This window comes from Helianthus annuus, chromosome 8 (genome assembly GCF_002127325.2).
Source record: "Helianthus annuus cultivar XRQ/B chromosome 8, HanXRQr2.0-SUNRISE, whole genome shotgun sequence".
Taxonomy (NCBI): Eukaryota; Viridiplantae; Streptophyta; class Magnoliopsida; order Asterales; family Asteraceae; genus Helianthus; species Helianthus annuus.
The window spans coordinates 24782609-24801980 of record NC_035440.2 but is presented as its reverse complement, the minus strand read 5'-3'; the positions used below and the strand labels follow the sequence as shown (position 1 = coordinate 24801980).

The 19372-nt window shown below is 38.4% G+C and overlaps 1 protein-coding gene across 1 annotated transcript; it reads left to right on the top strand.

Annotated features, from left to right (window-relative positions):
• Positions 1-5835: 5835 nt before the first annotated feature.
• LOC110872439 (glycerol-3-phosphate dehydrogenase SDP6, mitochondrial) lies at positions 5836-12442 on the top strand. The gene is made up of 6 exons (XM_022121237.2): positions 5836-6298; positions 7192-7997; positions 8371-8531; positions 8618-8876; positions 11220-11552; positions 12129-12442. The coding sequence occupies exons 1-5, from the start codon at positions 5926-5928 to the stop codon at positions 11517-11519; spliced, it is 1899 nt and encodes a 632-aa protein (XP_021976929.1). The 5' UTR covers positions 5836-5925; the 3' UTR covers positions 11520-11552; positions 12129-12442.
• The last annotated feature ends 6930 nt before the right edge of the window (positions 12443-19372 follow it).

The window sequence follows — 19372 nt, the reverse complement described above, 5'->3', positions numbered from 1 at the left end:
TCCCCTTGGTGCCGAGCAATTGTTGTGGATGACCCGTTGGACCCTGGTCAGGAATTGGATAGCTTCTGGCGCTAGAGAGCCAAATGTGTCAAAGGCAAAAGGGACAAAAACATGCTGGTTCTCTGCACAAGCTTTAGCGTGCTTGTCAACTTTCTTCGATTCTGCCTTTCTTGCTGCTTGACCAGCTACAAACCCGTTTTCCCTTAAGCCAACCATAGGGGAAACCCCCGTGAGGTCAACACAAGCGTGTTCCCCCCTAGCCCAACCAAAAAAGAGCAGATCTGCTGGTCGTAGAGTAGATCTCCCTTCCATGGGGTCCGTAAGGAAATTCACAGGAGCCTCTTTCTTAGCTGAAATCCCAGCTCTTCTCAGGATGTCCCACAAAACATCTCGTACCCAGTCATGCCGATATTTGAACCCAGGGAGCTCTTTACAATGCACTGCGTGCTCTCCGTATTTATCCATACAAGCTTTACGGCATATTGGGCATGTTTCATCTTCTGGATACATAGGGATCATCAGCCGGTATTTAAGGATTGCTCTGTATTCTACTGCTGACATACATTGTCCCAGCCCCTCAATTGGGATAACGGTCAGAAAATCCTGAGCATGGGGATCCTTCAGGCACTCCCACACCGCCCTTTGGCGAGGTGACAAATCAGAATTTTCTCCCAGTCTTTGAGCGATTTTGCTAAACAGAGCATTCGCCAAAGTTGTTTGTGGTTTCGAGGGGGCGGTGTCCTTTTTAGAGAAACCGCCGATATCAAAGTCTGGGAGATAGACATTTAAGCGTTCAAGTGCCTGCAGATAGTCCACGTCGAGCTCGATAACCCCACTGTTCCGACGGATATGATCCTGTAATTCCCAAGACTGAGCTCTGGACGCCACAAAAGCATAAACCCCGACATCTCGAGCTGAGAGCAGACCCAAACCACCTAGACGCATTGGCAGGGATGCCAAACGCCATTGGAGGTCCCCAAAGAATGGGCCACCACCTACGACTATGTCTTCTATAGCCTCTCGGAGGCCATCATCGAACCGGGATGATGCATCCTCCATCAAATAAGGTTGACAAGTTCGCAGCCGAAAAGTAACTTAGCAACCCCTATGCACGATCTTAGCAGAAGGAGTTCACATTGAGGGTCCCTAAGGCATGGCAAGAGTTTCATGAGTTCAACCGCCCCCGTCGCCCGCCGCCCTGCCAACTCGCCAACAAAGCTAGGGTCATGGCTAACAGCTCCACCCAGCAGCTTAACCCCCCTCTCTGGTCTGCCAATCCCTTTCGGGAAAAGCCCGTCCTGAAGTTTCTGCCCATCACATGTCGGCCAATATACCTCTGTTTTCTTAATGTTGAGGTAAAGTCCTAGGGATGGCCCTTCCTCGTTAATAATGTCTAAGGCCCTAGCAACCTCCGTCGCATTGCCAATAATCGTCCCATCATCCAAGTACCAAGCATGAAACGGGAGGTTACATCGGTCCTGCACCCTGAGAATGAGTGGGTGTAAGGCAAGAGAAAAAAGAAGGAGCCCCAAGGGATCCCCTTGTTGCACTCCAGTAGTAGCCCCAATACACTCATTACCAACATACAACCGGGCAGGCTGGGCGTACAGGAATTAAACCCATCGATAGATTGACGGGCAATGTTGATGAACCTCTTTCAGGAAGGTTGTGCGGTCAACCGTGTTGAACGCATTCGAGAAGTCCACAGTAAGCAAGGCTAAGGAACCATCAGCATGAAAGGAGTTGAGAAACCTGTTCGCACTGTGAAGCACCGCCTCTGCACCGTTTGACATCCCCACCCCAAACTGAAAGTCTCCCAAGTACTGAGCCATGTTTTTCCCAACCTTCTTCATTGCCACCTTGGAAACCAACCTTCGCCATATACCTCCCACAGCGATAGGTCGAATTCCTTTATCGGGTTTCAGTAACGGGGTAAGGGGGGCTGAGGCAACAAACTCTGCTAGCACCTTAGGGCAGGATCCTCCAAGCCATAAGTTGACAACTTCAGTAATGGCCGTTAACAAACCCGAGGAAGCCATTGATCCCTCACCCCCGATAGCATCTAACAAGTGTTGGGCTCGCATCCCGTCCCTACCACACGATATCCCTTTAGGAAAGGATCGGATACATTTGAGCACGCAATCGTCATCAACAACAAGAGTGGGTTGAGCGTGAGGGTTGGGAGGCAAGGAAGGGGGCGCCACCACAGGGTGTTTATCAATAAGAGCTTTCAAGGTCGAATCACATAGAGGGGCGACTCCACTGGAGCTTAGGACCTTAACCGCAGCCGTAAAATGTCCATCCCTAACTTTTCGGAGACATTGCTTAATATTAGGGTCCTTATCTTTGTCTCCCTCCGTCCTGCATTCTCTCCTAAGAGTCCCCGCCTCCCCCACGCTATCCAATAGGGACGAGACTAATTCATCAAAACCAGACCCATCTTTCCAAATTGTAAGCGCATGCAGGATGTTATTACACTGCAAAGATTTCCTGTTCCCTGATCTTCGTTCTTGTCGGGAGGACGGTCTGACCACCCGTAAGGTGCAACGCGGCAACAAAAGTAATTGGACCCAATTGTCGACTGATCTTGGTGACACAACCACTTTACGCAATGCACCTGTTAAAACCTTAGCAAACATCAGCCGACAACTGGGAGGAATGCTTTTGACAGTCTGAATAGGGAGGGAAAAAACTCGCTCGAGGAGGTTAACACCAACCCCGACCGTTGCTGGGTGACATGGGCTTGTGTCAACCACCACTTGACATGGTTTCCGGATCCCAACGATGAAATCTTCCACGTCCCCCGATACTATGGCAAACTACACGACCTCATCATCATGCTTGCACCCTCTACTGAGAGCATGCATGACCATGCAGCGGCCACACAACCATTTGTCTCCTGCTCTAAGAACTTTCCCGACGTCCAAAAAGGGGTCTACGTCCCTAGAGATAGCCTCCTTTAAAGTTAGCTTTCGGTTTTCAGTCTTGAAGTGGGTGCTTTGCATATGTTCTAGCAGGCGAAAAAAACCCGCAGATCCCGGCTTCCCATCTTTACATTCGTGAAAAAATTTGAAAGGACAAGTCCTTAGACCACTAGCAGAACCCTGCACAGGGCCAACTGACTTAACATCCCTTCCCCGTCTCGTAGGAGCCATACGCGTATTTAAGCTGCCATTTTTGGATGGAAACACACAAGTGATAAGCCAAACTCGAGATGAGTTGTGGGAGTGGAAAACCAAAGGAGGGCAGCAACCGCGAGTTGCCCACCCTCTAAAAGGAACCCCACGTTACCCGCTAGCTCATGGTTGGATTTAGAATTTTGTTTGTGTTTCATCTTAATTTCTCTCTATTTTTGTTAACTTATAATTAACATCGAAATAGTTGGTAAACGGGCAACAAGCTGCGCCGCTACCCCTTTTTGAATAGCAAAACTAAGCCTTTTAAAAACTACGTTCATAGATCTCGGGGTCATAACATTACTATGCATGACCCTTTGAACTCGACTAAGTAGGTCCACAGCCTCTGGCACCAGAAAACCAAAAGTATCAAAAGCAAATGGGATAAACACGTGTTGGTTGTCAAGGCACGCTTTCTCATGTTTGGTCACTTTACCCGAAGCAGCCTTTAAAGCAGCCTGACCCACGTGAAAGCACTACCCCATAAGCCCACAAGCGGGGAAACCCCTGTTAGATCCACACAGGCATGTTTTCCTCCTACCCATCCAAAGACCAGAATGTCGGCCGGTCGAAGGGTAGATCTCCCTTCCAATGGGTCTGTTAAGAAATTAACGGGTGCCTCTTTCTTAGCAGAAATACCAGCGCACCTGAATATGTCAAAAAGGACATCCCTAACCAAATCATGTCGGTATTTGAACCCCGGGAGCTCTTTACAATGAACCGCATGCTCCCCAAAGGAATCCAAACACGCCTTATGACAGACAGGGCATACCTCATCAACTGGGAATAGAGGAATCATGAGGCGATACTTAAGGATAGTACGATACTCAACCGGCGACATATGTTGGCCTAACCCATCTATAGGTATAGCAAGAAGGAAATCTTGTGCATGTGGTGCTCGGAGACACTCAAAAACGGCTTTTTGTCTAACGGTCAAGTCAAACTGTACTTTGATTTCGTTGACAATTTTACTAAAAAGAGCACTCGCCAATGCATGTTGGGCTTTAGGGGGGGCGGTGTCCTTATTAGTGAAACCGCTGAAGTCAAAGCTTGGAATCGTATCACGAAGACAAGCCAAAGCACAAACATAATCAGAATCCATACCACATATGCCACTGTCTCTTAAGATGTGGTCCTGTAGCATCCAGGATTGGGCCCTCGAGGCCACAAAAGCATAGGATGAAGCCTCTACAGCCGAATACAACCCCAAACCCCCAAACCTAATAGGTAAAGAGGCAAGTCGCCACTGGAGGTCTCCAAAGAAAGGACCTCCACAAACCACCAATTCCTCAATCGCCTCACGCAAACCTTTGTCAAAGAACAACGCTGCATCTTCCATGTGTACAGGTTGGCATGTCCTCAAGCCAAAGAAAAGCTTGGCAATGCCCATACAGGATCGAAGCAAGAGTAGTTGCGACAAATTGAGAATGATGAAGACAGAATGCTGATTTTGAAACGGATTAGATGAAAACGTTGAATTCGAATGAAAACGGAGATTTATTAGGTTTTTAGAAACAAAATGTTGACTGCGGATGATTATAAGAAAGATAGATTTTACGGATGAAAAAGAAAATGAATTACGGATGAAACCGTTGATTTCGAATGATATCGGATTAGATGAAAACGCTTATTTCGGACTAAAAAGCTGATTTCGGATGAAAACGGATTGGATGAAAAGGCTGATTTCGGACTAAAAGCTGATTCCGGATGAAAACGGATTGATTGCGGCTTGGATGAAAAGCTGATTTCGGACTAAAAGTTGATTCCGGATGAAAACGGATTGAAGCCGGACTAAAAGTTAATATATGAATCGAATATTAAAATACAAATGTCGGACGAAAAGTTAAAACGGATTGAATTCCGGATGAATGCCGGACTAAAAGTTAAAATATCAAAAAGTGAAAACGGATTGATTGTGGGAGTGAAAGGTTAATTAACTCGTATGATTGTTTCACACTTTCACGTATTGGTGGTGAATCCCTTTAAAGGTCAATTCATTGTGTTGGTGGGTTGTGTTGAATCAACTTCCAACTTCTGTGGGTTTAGCTTGTAGAAACATCCACATTCCATCTTTATGTTGTAGATTGTGTGATGATGGAGACGAATCTAAATCCCATCTGTTTGCGGCTTGTAATATGGCCCAACATGTATTGGACTTTGTGGGTCTATGGTGCAAGATACCACTTTATTTTTTATTTCATTTTAGAAAGCTAGGATCTGTTCATGGTCCAGAACAGGTTTCGCGGATCAGCAAGACGACGAAAGGTGATCATAACAATTATCCAGGTAAGCGTTTGGGTCATGTGGAAAACGCGAAATGATGTGGTTTTGAACACAAGCGGTCGAACCTTGGTAGAACAAGGGAAGAGATCAAAACTTATATCTATCTATGGTTAAAGAATAGGGAGAAGTATTTGACATTAACATGTGAAGATCGGTGTAATTTCGAGCTAGCGTGTACGAGTGTTTAACTACATGTTTTAGAAAAGTTTCATTTTTGGTTTATCAGTAATGTATTTTTCATGTTAAAAAATTAGAAATATATAATAATAATAATAATAATAATAATAATAATAATAATAATAATAATAATAATAATAATTAAATATGTAGATAAATAAGCTCCTACTTTCTTGCCATACAATTAATACAAATCCCAAGGCAAAGTAAACAGAAAAAAGTCAAAAACATCCCACTCCCCTTCCCTTCTTCTTCTTCATCCCATTCACTCAAACCAACAAACAAACTTATGGCGAGCTTTTTCCGCGCTCGGCGCGTAGGCTACACCGCCGCACTCTCCGTCGCGCTCGGCGGTTCCTACGTCACCCTCCGTCATCCATACGCATCCTCCAACGACCGTAACATCGGCGGTTCAGCCCTAGACACAGTCCATAAGAAGATCACCGATCCGGCTGCGGTTATTCCATCGCGTGCGTCACAACAATCGTCTCTAATCGCTGCAAATTCTTCGAATCCGCTCGACATTCTTGTTGTTGGCGGTGGAGCCACCGGATGTGGCGTTGCTCTTGACGCTGTTACTAGAGGCCTTAGGGTTGGTCTGGTGGAACGGGATGATTTTTCTTCTGGAACGTCGTCTAGATCTACGAAGTTGATTCATGGAGGTATGTGTTGTGGTTTTTTGGATTTGGTTGGTGTGAATTGTGATTGTGTGTGTTTGGAGTGTATATTGATGATTTGATGATGAATTCTGATTAAGTTTGTTATAAGTTGTTATTATGTTAGGGTTAGGATGCTATAAGTTGTATTCATGAGTTTTATAAGATTGATATAGAATATATATATATGTATGAATTGTGACATATTGAGTAAATTATATTCAGATTACTTTTGGTAGTTACTTTTTTGGATCATGATTCATGAACAATGTGTATACAAGTTATCACTAATTGGCTCAGGATCCTCCTTGTTGATTATTTCTGATTAGCTTGTAATTAAGTAGCTGCACTTAAATGATAACCATACTAGACATCATAAGATGGTTAGTATTGTTCGGCCAAGGGGAGGACAGCTGGCTCTAGCTCCTTTACAGTTACACAGAATATGCAGATTGCTTACATTAATGTTTCGTGGTCCTAAAGTCTGTAACACGAATCTTGTGATTATTAATGGATGATAGGACCTTTGTAATTCCTTGAGCATAGAATAATGAAATGCGCAATAGTTGTAGCCTGTGGACTCACACCGACCGAACCACGTAAAATACTTATGTTCCGTTTTCCTTTCTGATTGTGTGTGTGTGTAAGATAGTGTTTGTGTATATTCTGATCAGTTCCAGACCTTACAACTATAAGTATTAGCACTAAAAGGAGTCCTTCCCTAGTTCCCTGCACGTGCTACCACTGCTCACGTAATCTTATTATATATATATTCTTAACAAAATGAAATTTTGTGAAAAATAAAATGTAGAGGTAATCTGCTCGTTAATAAACTATGGATTTTTTTATTGTTTGTTCTCAGTTTAAACATTTGTATTCATATATTTTATATCTTTTAGGTGTTCGCTACTTGGAAAAAGCCGTGTTCAATCTAGATTACGGGCAACTAAAGCTAGTTTTTCATGCACTAGAGGAACGCAAACAGGTTATCGATAACGCACCACACCTCTGTCATGCTTTACCCTGCATGACACCATGTTTTAGCTGGTTTGAGGCAGTATACTATTGGGTGGGCTTAAAAATGTATGATCTAGTGGCAGGAAAACATTTACTTCACTTATCTAGATATTACTCTGCACAAGAGTCCGCCGAACTCTTCCCTACATTAGCAAGAAAAGGCAAAGATAGAAGTTTAAAGGGAACAGTAGTATATTATGATGGACAAATGAATGATTCGCGGGTTAACGTTGGATTAGCATGTACTGCTGCATTAGCAGGCGCTTCTGTTCTTAATCATGCTGAAGTTGTATCCTTTATTAAGGAAGATGGCGGGGAACAGATAATAGGTGCTCGTATTCGGGACAACTTATCAGGCACAGAGTTCGATGCATACGCAAAAGTGGTGGTTAATGCAGGTGGACCATTTTGTGACTCTGTTCGAAAACTGGCTGATAAAGACGCAAAACCGATGATCTGTCCGAGTAGCGGTGTGCACATTGTGTTGCCTGACTATTATTCTCCGGAGGGAATGGGTCTAATCGTTCCGAAAACGAAAGACGGACGTGTTGTGTTCATGCTCCCATGGTTAGGAAGAACAGTTGCTGGTACAACCGACTCCAATACCAGCATTACCATGCTTCCCGAACCTCATGAGGATGAAATCGAATTTATACTTGATGCCATATGTGATTATCTCAATGTTAAGGTTTGCAGATTTCTCTTGTTTTTTACATTATGCACCTTATCGTGCCGTTGATTATAGAGTTAACTGCCATTTTCGTCCCTGTGGTTTGTCCAATTATGCAAGTCCAGGTCAATTTCAAATTTGTACCATTTTCGTCCCTGACATTCTTGAAACATGCTACTTCAGTCCAAAAAGTTAACGTCCGTTAAAGAAGTCTGTTTAATTAAGGGTAAAAAGGTCATTGTACATTTTCATTTGAGTTAACTGCCATTTTCGTCCCTATGGTTTGTCCAATTATGCCAGTCTAGGCTAAATTTCAAATTTGTACCATTTCCGTTCCCGACATTCTTGAAACAAAAAACTAACGCCTGTTAAAACCTGTTGTTTAATAAAGGTACGGCGCACAGATGTCCTGTCTGCTTGGAGTGGTATTCGGCCATTGGCGGTAGATCCAAACGCAAAGAATACAGAGAGTATTTCACGAGATCATGTTGTGTGTGAAGATGTTCCCGGATTGGTCACTATTACTGGTGGAAAGTGGACCACATATCGAGGGTTAGCATCTGTATAAATATATAATTATTGCATATTGTTGCCATATATGTCTAATTAGCATTGATAATGATATAAATGAACTTCAGCATGGCTGAAGATGCAGTTGATGCAGCTATCAAATCTGGTAAACTGAACCCGAAAAACAAGTGTTTGACATCGAATGTACATCTAGTGGGCGGAGATGGATGGGATCCTGCGTATTTTACGGTGCTTTCCCAAGAATATGTGCGGATGAAGGTGTCGCATACAGGAAAAGTTGTTCCTGGAGTCATGGATACTGCTGTTGCTAAACATTTGTCGCATTCTTATGGTACCATGGCTGAAAAAGTAGCTGCCATAGCTCAGGTTTCATTTCATCTTTATCTTTTTGCTAATTACATATTAATATATTAACTGCAAGGTTCATACCAAAGTCCTTATTATTATGTTATTACACATACATTTGATATCATCGTTATTAGAATTTTGGCTTTAGAAATGTTTTTGCTCATTCAGGAATTTGATTAAATCCTCAATTGAAGGGTCACTTTCCACTTCTTAATATATCCGTTGCCTTTTGTAAAAGAACATCGTGTAAATTATGTCAATTAAATGAACAAATATATATGGTAGTACGTTCTATGTCCCATGGAAATTGTAGTGGTAGGATGTTATGTATGGTTATTCTGTCTGTTTAAATAGACGTTTCTTGAGATGGTTGAATATTAGTTTTCTAGTGGAGGGTTCAAATGAGAAGAATTTTTTTGTAAGAAGAAAAAAGAAGAAGTTTCAACCAATAAGAATGCTTAATTTTTACTTCATTTAATATTTGTATTTAATTTTAATATAAGGGTATATTGGTAAACTTACAAAACTCATTAATTTGTATTTTTCCCCTTTAATAACTAACTAAATTAAATTTGTAACTTCTTTTCAAAATATATACTTTTTCCAAATTAAAAAAACAAGTTAATTTAAAGTGAAGAATAAATTAATAGTTGTGTAGGATACATTACGAGTTGTGTAGGATATATTTTCGAGGTGTGTAGGATAAATTTCGACTGTGTAGGATAAAATTCTATAATGTGTAGGGGAAATGTAGGAAAATTTTGATATGTGTAGGTTTTATAAATAATATGTAGGATAATTAATGATTACTTGATTAATTAATTAAAGAGCTAATAATTAATGATATGAGTTATAAATGAAATAGTATTTTACTAATATGCCCTTTCTTCTTTTTCTTCTGACATTAAATTTCTTCTCAAATGAACCTTCCCCTAGTTTTCTAAGTGTTTAAGAAACTCTTTTATAGGATATCTTTTAAATTTCGTGTCAAATGTTTTTGTCAAAGATATCTTATCTAGAGGTGGTTTTTGTCAAATATATCTTATCAAGAGGTGACAAGTTGGATGGGTCGGACCATAGTTATCTAGGTCCTAGATCGCTGTTCGCTCTGGTACCCGTACGGGAATGAGGAACAGGTACACGATTCGCTAGAGAGGATGTATTCGGCACAGAGGGGGGTAGGTTCATTTTGGTGTCATATTCATATCCATGGTTTTAGCTCAACAAACACCCCATATTCTACTGAAGTTTACTGATACTATATCTTCTAGGTTCATTGTAATTGGCAACTAAGTTTTAGCTGTTTAGATAAACTGATTCGAGAATATTACTCTATTTAATTAGTTAATAGATAATAGTCAAAAGTATGTTTCAAAATGTCTTGTTAGAGTGAGTTCCTGACTTCCTGTTACGCCTACCCGCTTTTATCATTGTCACTTCATGGGCCACCTCTATTTTACTTAAGAGTTATTAAAAGAGTGAGTAGGCGCATGCTCTTTACAAATTTGAAACTACAAAAACCTCATTAAAAGCATACTGCTGTTTAACATATGTTATTGCTAAATGCTAAGTATACCCTAACACTGATAATGTTATTGATTGGAACATCAAAAAAATCCCGCCAAAATAGAAGACGACCTCTGTATGCGTTTTACAAGTTGATTGAACAAAAAATCAATCCAGTAGGCATTTTACCAATCGAGCGGACGACGAAATTGTAAATTGGAGCGATATACCAGGCCAGGCGATTGGATTCACGAATTCAAGGGCGATTGGTGCGTCTTTGTATTGCGTTTTGGTACAGTGCGTACCGATACGCAATTCGTGGCTCACCAAGCGGGATTTCGGTAACTATGGGTCGGACACAACACTTCTTGAAACTTTCTACCCGTTTGACCCATTCCTCTTTTTGTTAATTTTCCATTCGACCCATAGACTCGTTAGATATGAAAACAACCCAAATTGACCCGTTCGAAAGTAAGCTTTTATTTGTTTTTATAAATAAATAATGTGTAATTTTAATTACGGAAACAATATTAGTACAAAAATCATTAAAATCTTTGAATAAAGTAACATAGGACTATAGGAGGTTGTATGCGTAAAAAATACATTTCCAGATTATACCCCTTTAGATAATTTCCATTTAACCCATAGACCTGTTAGAAATGAAACACAACCCAAATTTTCTAATATGTGACCATTGGAGAAGTTTGGAATGTCATCATTCATAGCATGGACACACATATATACTCTTTAATCTATGAAATTGCAAGGTTCCCTTTTTTGGCAGCTTTTAAGATTTAGAGCACCTATGTGTACATAATAAGCATTTTATAACATATATGATTTTAAATTTTGTAGAATGAAAATCTTGGCAAGCGGCTTGCTCATGGGTACCCGTACCTTGAAGCTGAGGTGGCGTACTGTGCTCGAAATGAATATTGTGAATCTGCGACAGATTTTATTGCTAGGAGATCCCGACTTGCTTTTCTCGATACTGATGCAGCGGGCCGAGCAGTGCCACGTGTCATACAGATACTGGCTTCCGAACATCAATGGGACAAGGGAAGGCAGAAGCAAGAGTTGGAGTCAGCAACAAAGTTTCTAGAATCTTTTAAGTCATCGAAGAATGCTCAATTTCATGATGGGAAGCATACATAGTCAGATCTTTCAATATTCATTCGGCCACTCCTGGTATGTATTGCTCGTTTCTTGTGGTTTAAAAAATTAGCCAAAGGGGGTATGTACACTTGTAATATTAGAACAAATTACAAGATTAATTTAACAATTTAAGTATTAGTATAAGTTACAAGAAGTCACCCCTTCGGTATATATAAAAGTATGCATTATGCATTGGCTCCTTAAATATGATTAATTACAATAATTGTCCCTTTCTTTTTGTATTTTGTTACTGTTTTGGTTTCGAGTGATTGTAAATGACTAAAATACCCTCTTCTTTTCATCCTATCGGTTTTGTTTTCTTGAATTTTCGTATATTTTTAAAATCCAAATTCATAAAACTCAAGAACATTTGATTACACAAACTTAAATTTCTATATTCTAACTCAAGAAACTTTGAGATTTATATCTGTATTGCTGAGTTGTATGAAATTGGGTGGATTCATGAAGAAAATGACGGTTAAAGAAGATGAGGGTATTTTGGTCAGTTCATAATATAAAAAGAAACAGTTAGTGTAATTAATGAAGTTCAGGGACCCGGCCCGTTCTTTTATGAATAAATATGACATTGGCCTTGTACTTGTGTTGTAGGGTATTAATAAGTTCACCCCATGGAGCTGGAAATTCAGTTTTTTATTCAGCTGGATGCTCACCTACCTCTTCAGTTCGGTATGCAGCCAGTAATCATACTTTGTGGTTACGGCTTATGACTTGTAAGCTCGCCTGAGAAATGTTCTTTAACATGTTATTTAGCCATACATGAATAATAATGTTGCACAGTTTCTCTGAGTCAAGGATAGAAGTACCATTTTGGAAAAACAAATTGGATAATGTCTTTGTTTTGGGTTGCAAGAACAGGCCATGATCAATTGTACTGGTTTTTGATGGTTTATCTTGTTTTTTTTTATTATTTTTTTTTTTAGATTTGGGTCTCACAAATGTCTAACTAAAGGATCATACCTTTGTGATTATACCTTTTGAGTTATGACCATTATTTAAGTAACTTTTATTTGCTAAACAAGTTGATTTGGCTCCCTCAAATTATACAACGGGTTTGGAATGGGTCACTCTCAAATTATCTATATATACAAGAAGCAACACACACCCTTTAATAGATATATACATAATACAACACACCTTTTCGGATTACAAGTTTACGACACATCCTTTCATATATTAGTTATAATTAGACATGGACTTTGTGTTCAAATGAAAATATATACAGGATTTGCAACCTCGAATGAACATGTCATAATCCCACCCCATGAAGACATATGATGTAGTGAGTAGTACGATAATGAAGATCACACGTTGATTCTACGAATACCCGTGTAGTTCTTTCCCAACCCCCAAATTGCAACCCAAAGGGCATAGAATTTGAAGTGAAAAATCAGTTTTCTCAAAATTCAAGTCTGGTCTTTCATTTCACTAGGGCAACATATAAATAGGAACATAAATTCGAAATGGGCTTAAAAAAGACAACGGGCCAAACACAAGCCCAAAAACAAAATGCCCAAAATACTTGAAAAAACATAAAAATGGAAAAAACTAATAGAAATATGCGTTTTTTCGGCCTGGACAATGACCCAAACCGCCGTAGGCGTTTGCAGCAAGATAGAGCTCGTTCTCCCGTTCGTTTCGCCTGGTCACACGCCCAAAACGGACCCCCGTAGCCCAAGTTAGAGTCATTTTAGTGAAGCCCCTTTTGTTACGCGATCTTGGGCCTCCAAATACAAGATGGCCCGCTCTTCCACACTTGGGCCCGCATCAACATCATAATTTCTTCTTTTATAATATCACACAATTGTGTTTACATCTGCCACAAACATCATAGTATCATATTTACCAACCGCTTCCACCAATTCGCCAATTTCTCAATTTCTATCATATCCCAAATCATTTTCCAAGCCCCTCAAACAATAACCGCCACCACGGAAACCTTTTCTTACTCCTCCTGACTCCAGTCTCAAATTGTCACCATCAATTGGATATGTTCGACACCAAAGGCAACACTTTTCACATATTATTCAATCCCTGTTAAATGATTTCAAACAAAAACAATAGATCTAATTTTGTGCCGTATCATTTATTTTAGTTATGGATATATTTATTTTAAAGGGTATGTTAGAATTTGATATTCATCGTTATTTTTTTGTTAAACCTGCTTTCCTCCATGCCCATGAATATAACTTAGAAGTTAGAGAATATAACTTAGAAGTTAGAACCAGAATTTGATATTAATAAAAAATTATTATAACATGAAATGATTTATATTTCCGTGTTTAATTTGTTATTTATGTATGTAATTACAGAAGATGTTTTATTTGTTTAATTTCTGGAAGACGACATAAGTGATTGTAACTATGATATCAATATGTAAGAACACATTAAACAAATTAGTATTTCGCTAAAAAAATTGATACTCATTAAACAAATTAGTATTTCGCTAAAAAAATAAAAAGAAAAAAAAAACATCTTTGAGTGTAAGGAATATGAAATTCAGAGAAGCAGTGTCAATTGTTAGTGTTTTAGTCCTTCTTGATCATTCCTAACTGTATATAAATCTATCCTTCTTCTATTCGTCAACTTTTTTTAATTATTGGTTATATAATAAGTATGTCGATTAATTTGTAGGGCATTCAGATTTCAAATATATTATCATGTTATGTCATGGCATACCCACTTTAACAAATTGTAAACATAACTTATTGAAACTCTAAACAGATGTAAGCAAGGTTTGTAATTCTAGAGGTTTAAATTGACCCGCCTACAACCTCGAACCGCCAATGCATAAAAGGATCAGTTTTCGTTCTGAAATTGGTAAGAATTCAGTGCCGGGCCCAGTCCGGTTCTTGCTGGATCTGTGGGTCGGATCCGGTGCTCACCAAAAACATATCATCATGCATAGGATCTGCATAAGTATATTACCTTGCATATCATTTGATCTTCAACATGTGGTCATTTGTTTTTGTTTTTTCCTAAATATTGAATTAGTTAATTACTTATTTGATTTTGCTGGGTCAATTTCGGGGATAAGGGTCAGAAACGGTTTTGAAGGGTCAGCAGTTGGGCTATATGTGTCAACTTTGTTTTACGTTTTAATAGATGTCAAGGTAGTGGGTAATATCATGGATTGTGTTTAAGAATTGTAGGACATAGTGGTTATTTTAATCTACCGTTTGCGCATTCGTAAATGGTTTTTCGATCATTTATTTCAAGGCTTTCAATCATTTGAGGTGTTTTATATATTGCGGATCTCTCACTCTTTCTCATTCGTTTTTCATTTTTACGTTTTGTTAATCTCTTATTATGATTTTTGAGTTTATTGTTGTTGTAGACGATTGTGTGGATGGTTTAATGACGATAATTGGTGTCAATTTGTCTTTTAAATTTTGGTTTTGTCATATTTCTATGTTGTATAATTAAAATATTCTTATGAGAAGGGAAAATTCTTTACAATTTTCGACTTTCAGTGTTCTGTAAAAACGATCTGTTATAGGATTGTTTCGGTTGGGTTGTTCGGGGTGGAATTTTAAACCAACTAGCAGAACTTAGTAGGTTCCCTTGGAAGGAATTGTAATATGTGTTTTGAAAATTCATTTGGAAGGAATTGAAATATATGAAATTGACAAAAAATCCTAAATATCAGGGACAATTTTGGCAAAAAAGTCAGACTTTTAGATGAAAATGGCAAAAAAATCCATAAAATGAAAGACTATATGGTACAAAAAAGTTGTTTTGGATGAAATGACAAACATGTCCAAACCTCAGGGACGATTTTGACAATTTACTCTTTACTCTAATATAATTTTGTATTATGTTTGATCTGTAAAGTTAGTAAATAAAGCTGGAATACAAGAAATCAAATTGACATAAATGTTTTGATTTATAATTATGAGTAGGCTGTGTAATTTGGATCAAAACGTGTTAACGTGTCTAAGTGTGTATTTTTGTTTATTTGTGATATATACAACTTAACAAATATATTGATTGATATTTGTTGTAGGGGCCTGTATTTAATGTTTTTTTAAGTTATACGAAGGGCTTACTTAGTTGACATGGAATTTGGGTAACATTACTTAGTTGACATGGAATGTGGACAAGGGGTTACGTACTTTGCAAAAATAGAACTAATCTTGCATATGGCGGAGAATGCGAGAAGTGTAGGAAGACGGCGAGAGGTCAAGGAAGACAACGACGCCACTTCATCGAACCGAGTGCCGCAAACAACCCCCATCTGGGTGAACCGAGTGACCTGCTTGCTTGGTAATTAAACCCCCCTCAGTCTCCATGTTACGCAATTTTCCTTTGTTCTTTTGCAGTTCATATTTTGTACTTTTTGCAATTTCTTTGGTTTTGTATTTAATTATGCATGTTTACCGATTCAAGTAGTTTCCAGTATTTTAGCTAATTTGGAGGACTTTTCTAGCATTAAATTATTTTATTTATATTTTAATGGTTTATTAATTGAACCTAACAAGCAATAACATATTTAAATTTTTGTATACATATAAATATAGGCAAAAGATCAAATACAAATAATCTTAACATACTAAACATACAAATTGAAGGAAAACCCAAAAAGATAAGGTGGCATTTTTGTAATTACCACCAACTATCAAAGTTACAACCAAAAATACCTAAAAAAACACAATTTTTTTTTAACATTTTTTATTAAAAAATCGCTACATTTCGTTAGCAAAAAAAAAAAAAAAATTTTTTTTTGGCTGCTACTAAAAGTAGCGATTTTTTAATAAAAAATGTTAAAAAAATAAAATAAAATAATTTGTGTGTGTTTTTTTATTTTTTTAGATTTTTTTAGGTTTTTTGGGGGGTTTAGTTTTTAGCATTTTAGCTTAGGTGGGGGGGGGGGGTTAGGTTTTTTTTAGGTTTTTGGGGGTGGGGGGTGGGTGGGGGGGGGGGGGTTAGGTTTTTTTAGGTTTTTGGGGGTGGGGGGGGGGGTTAGGTTTTTTTTAGGTTTTTGGGGGTGGGGGTGGGGGGGGGGGTTAGGTTTTTTTAGGTTTTTGGGGGTGGGGGGGGTTAGGTTTTTTTTTAGGTTTTTTTGGGGGGGGGGTAGGTTTTTTTTAGGTTTTTGGGGGGTGGGGGGTTTAGGTTTTTTTTTTGGGTGGGGGGAGTGGTTAGGTTTTTTTAGGTATATTTGTAAAGTAACTTTGATAGTTATTGATAATTACAAAAATGCCACCTTGTCTTTTTGAGTTTTCCTTCAATTTGTATGTTTAGTATGTTAAGATTATTTGTACAAGAACTTTACCATATAAATATAATTAGTTCTTAAACTGTATGTTAAGCAAAGACATATACAAATTTAAAACGTATTTTATTTTATCATTTTCAACATCCCGCCGCAACGCGCGGGTAACATTAACTCGTTATTAAAAAAAACTAACTCGGGACGGGTCCAAATGTGCTGGACGACTCATCGTACTACTAACTACTCATCACCATTACTGCACAGCCAAGTATGACACACTAAATAAATGTGTTACAACCTGAGCCTTTTTGGTTGGAATCCGCTTTTGACTTGAATACAGGGGTTGACATAAACCTTTTTTGAGCCGTTAGATGACCTGACCGACTACTCGTTTTTCCACGTTTATTTGTAATCAATCAACAAAATGTAAGGTATTAACATGAGTTTAGGAGTTGGAATTCATGGATTTGAATTAGATTCTAAAGAAAATGAAAATCAACAAAATGTAAGGTGTAGTAAGTGGCGGACTCAATGTTTTTATTATGGGGGCGACCTGAGGGCTTAACCAAAATTTTATTGCGGGTGATTGAGTTTTTAGTGTATAAATAACACTAAAAAGTTTTTCTCATGAAGGGCGGTTGATCCTATGGTTATACTATGGGTCCACCGCTGCGTGTAGTTGACCAACTTTGCCTTTAATAGCGTATCCATGAGCTTCAAACATGTGGTAGGCTGGTAGCACTACAGTAAATTTACATTTTGAGATGTGACTCAAGCATCCTTCCATTGATGGTGTAGAGACTGGTTGTGAAAATAAGGTCTTCTGTTATTCATTTTATGGACCTTATTTCAGATGGTTATATGAATTATTTTCTTAAAAAATGTTAATATTTCTCACAAGGCAACCTTTATTTACGTTACTTGCTACTTGTTTGTACGGTGATGTGCAGTTTCACACAAAGTAACCATCATTCTCACGACTTATGGGTATATTTGGCATGGAGCTTTTAGAAACTTCCAGCTTTAAGTTTTTAAGAAAAACTCCTACTCAATAAAAAGCCTTGTTTGGTTGAAAGAGTTTGAAACTTTTAGGTTAGGAGCTTGAAGCTTTTGATTGAACGTTCCTACTAGTAGCGTTTAGAAGGAGCTATAAGCTTTTAGAGAAAAATGACTATTTTAACCTCTAAAGATAATGAACTTTTAATGCACCAATTAAAAAAAATTGTAAAGATAACGAAAAATCAAATTCTTAGTTATCTTTAAAACAAATTCTTTGACCTATCTAGATTAGATTGTTTGAAATTAATTTAAATATTATATAAAAATTGTAAACAATATTCAGGTTGCTAGATGGACTCTCTAAAAAAGAGAAAGGGAAAAGAGAAAGTTGGACAAAAGAAATGGTATTAGAATCATAGAGGAATGTTAACATACAATAGCTCTTAACGTACGTCCGGTACGACATATAATTATGCACGTTCATTTGAAAATCACGCACGTTATAAAACTCAAAAACCCCTAATCACGCATGTTGGAAACATAAATCATGCACGTTATATACCTATATTCACGCATGCCCTAACTCCCAGTTTAAAAATCGCATCCCTTGTTCTACGATCTGAAACCATTGTTACTGCCCTCTTACTCTAATCGAATCAAAGCTTGGTCATGTTCCTGCATCCTCTGTTCTGTGGTCTGAGTCAAAGCTTCGTCGTGGTCCTGCATCCTCTGTTCTACGATCATTGTTCGAGTTGTCATTTTTGATGAAAATGTTCAAAATCAAAGATGAATTTGAACACAATTCGATGAAATTGACCGAACAATGGCCAATTTGAACTGAAACGAAAAGAAAGTTGAAACGAATTGGACGAAACTGATCAATCCCAAGCTAATTGAAAAGAACACTAATCACGCATGTTGTATCAACAAATTACGCATGTTATTTTATTGTCGCGTACTGGTCGCACATTAAGGGCTATTGTATTTTACACTTTATCTAGAATCATATCAGTTCTTAAACAAATATATCAGGAAGCATGGTCGAACTTCCCCATTCAAAATTGTGTGGCACCCTCTATGGATCCAACTACATTCAATGAGGTGCACGTTGAGAACCTTGAGGATGACAATGTTAAGGGAGGCGGTGATACACCTTCTAATCTATAAAACTTGGAAACTCAAGAAAATAATTTTTTCGGTGAACGGTTGAATGAAGTAAGAGAACATGTTGGATCGACACCAAGCCCAAGTGAGGTTGCAAAAATTTTTGAGAAGTCTACTAAAGTAAACACTAAGCCTGAACCAGTTAAGATGAAACGTAAAGGGAGAGACTCATTGGGAGCTTCAATGCTTAAAGAACATTTAACTCAAATAATATGAATCAACAACGTGCTCTAGAAATACTAGAATCAGATTCTTCCAAAGTCTAAACTCCGTCAAAGTACTAAGTTTAGTATTGAAGCTGTTATAGGTGTGCTTAACCAGATGGTAGATGCATGATTAATGAGAGAAGATAAGGAGTTGTGGCTCTTTGCAATGGATTTATTTGAAAATCCCGTGAAAAGAGAAATGTTTATAAATGTGCGACATGATCATAGTAGGTTAGCGTGGCTGCACCGAAAGC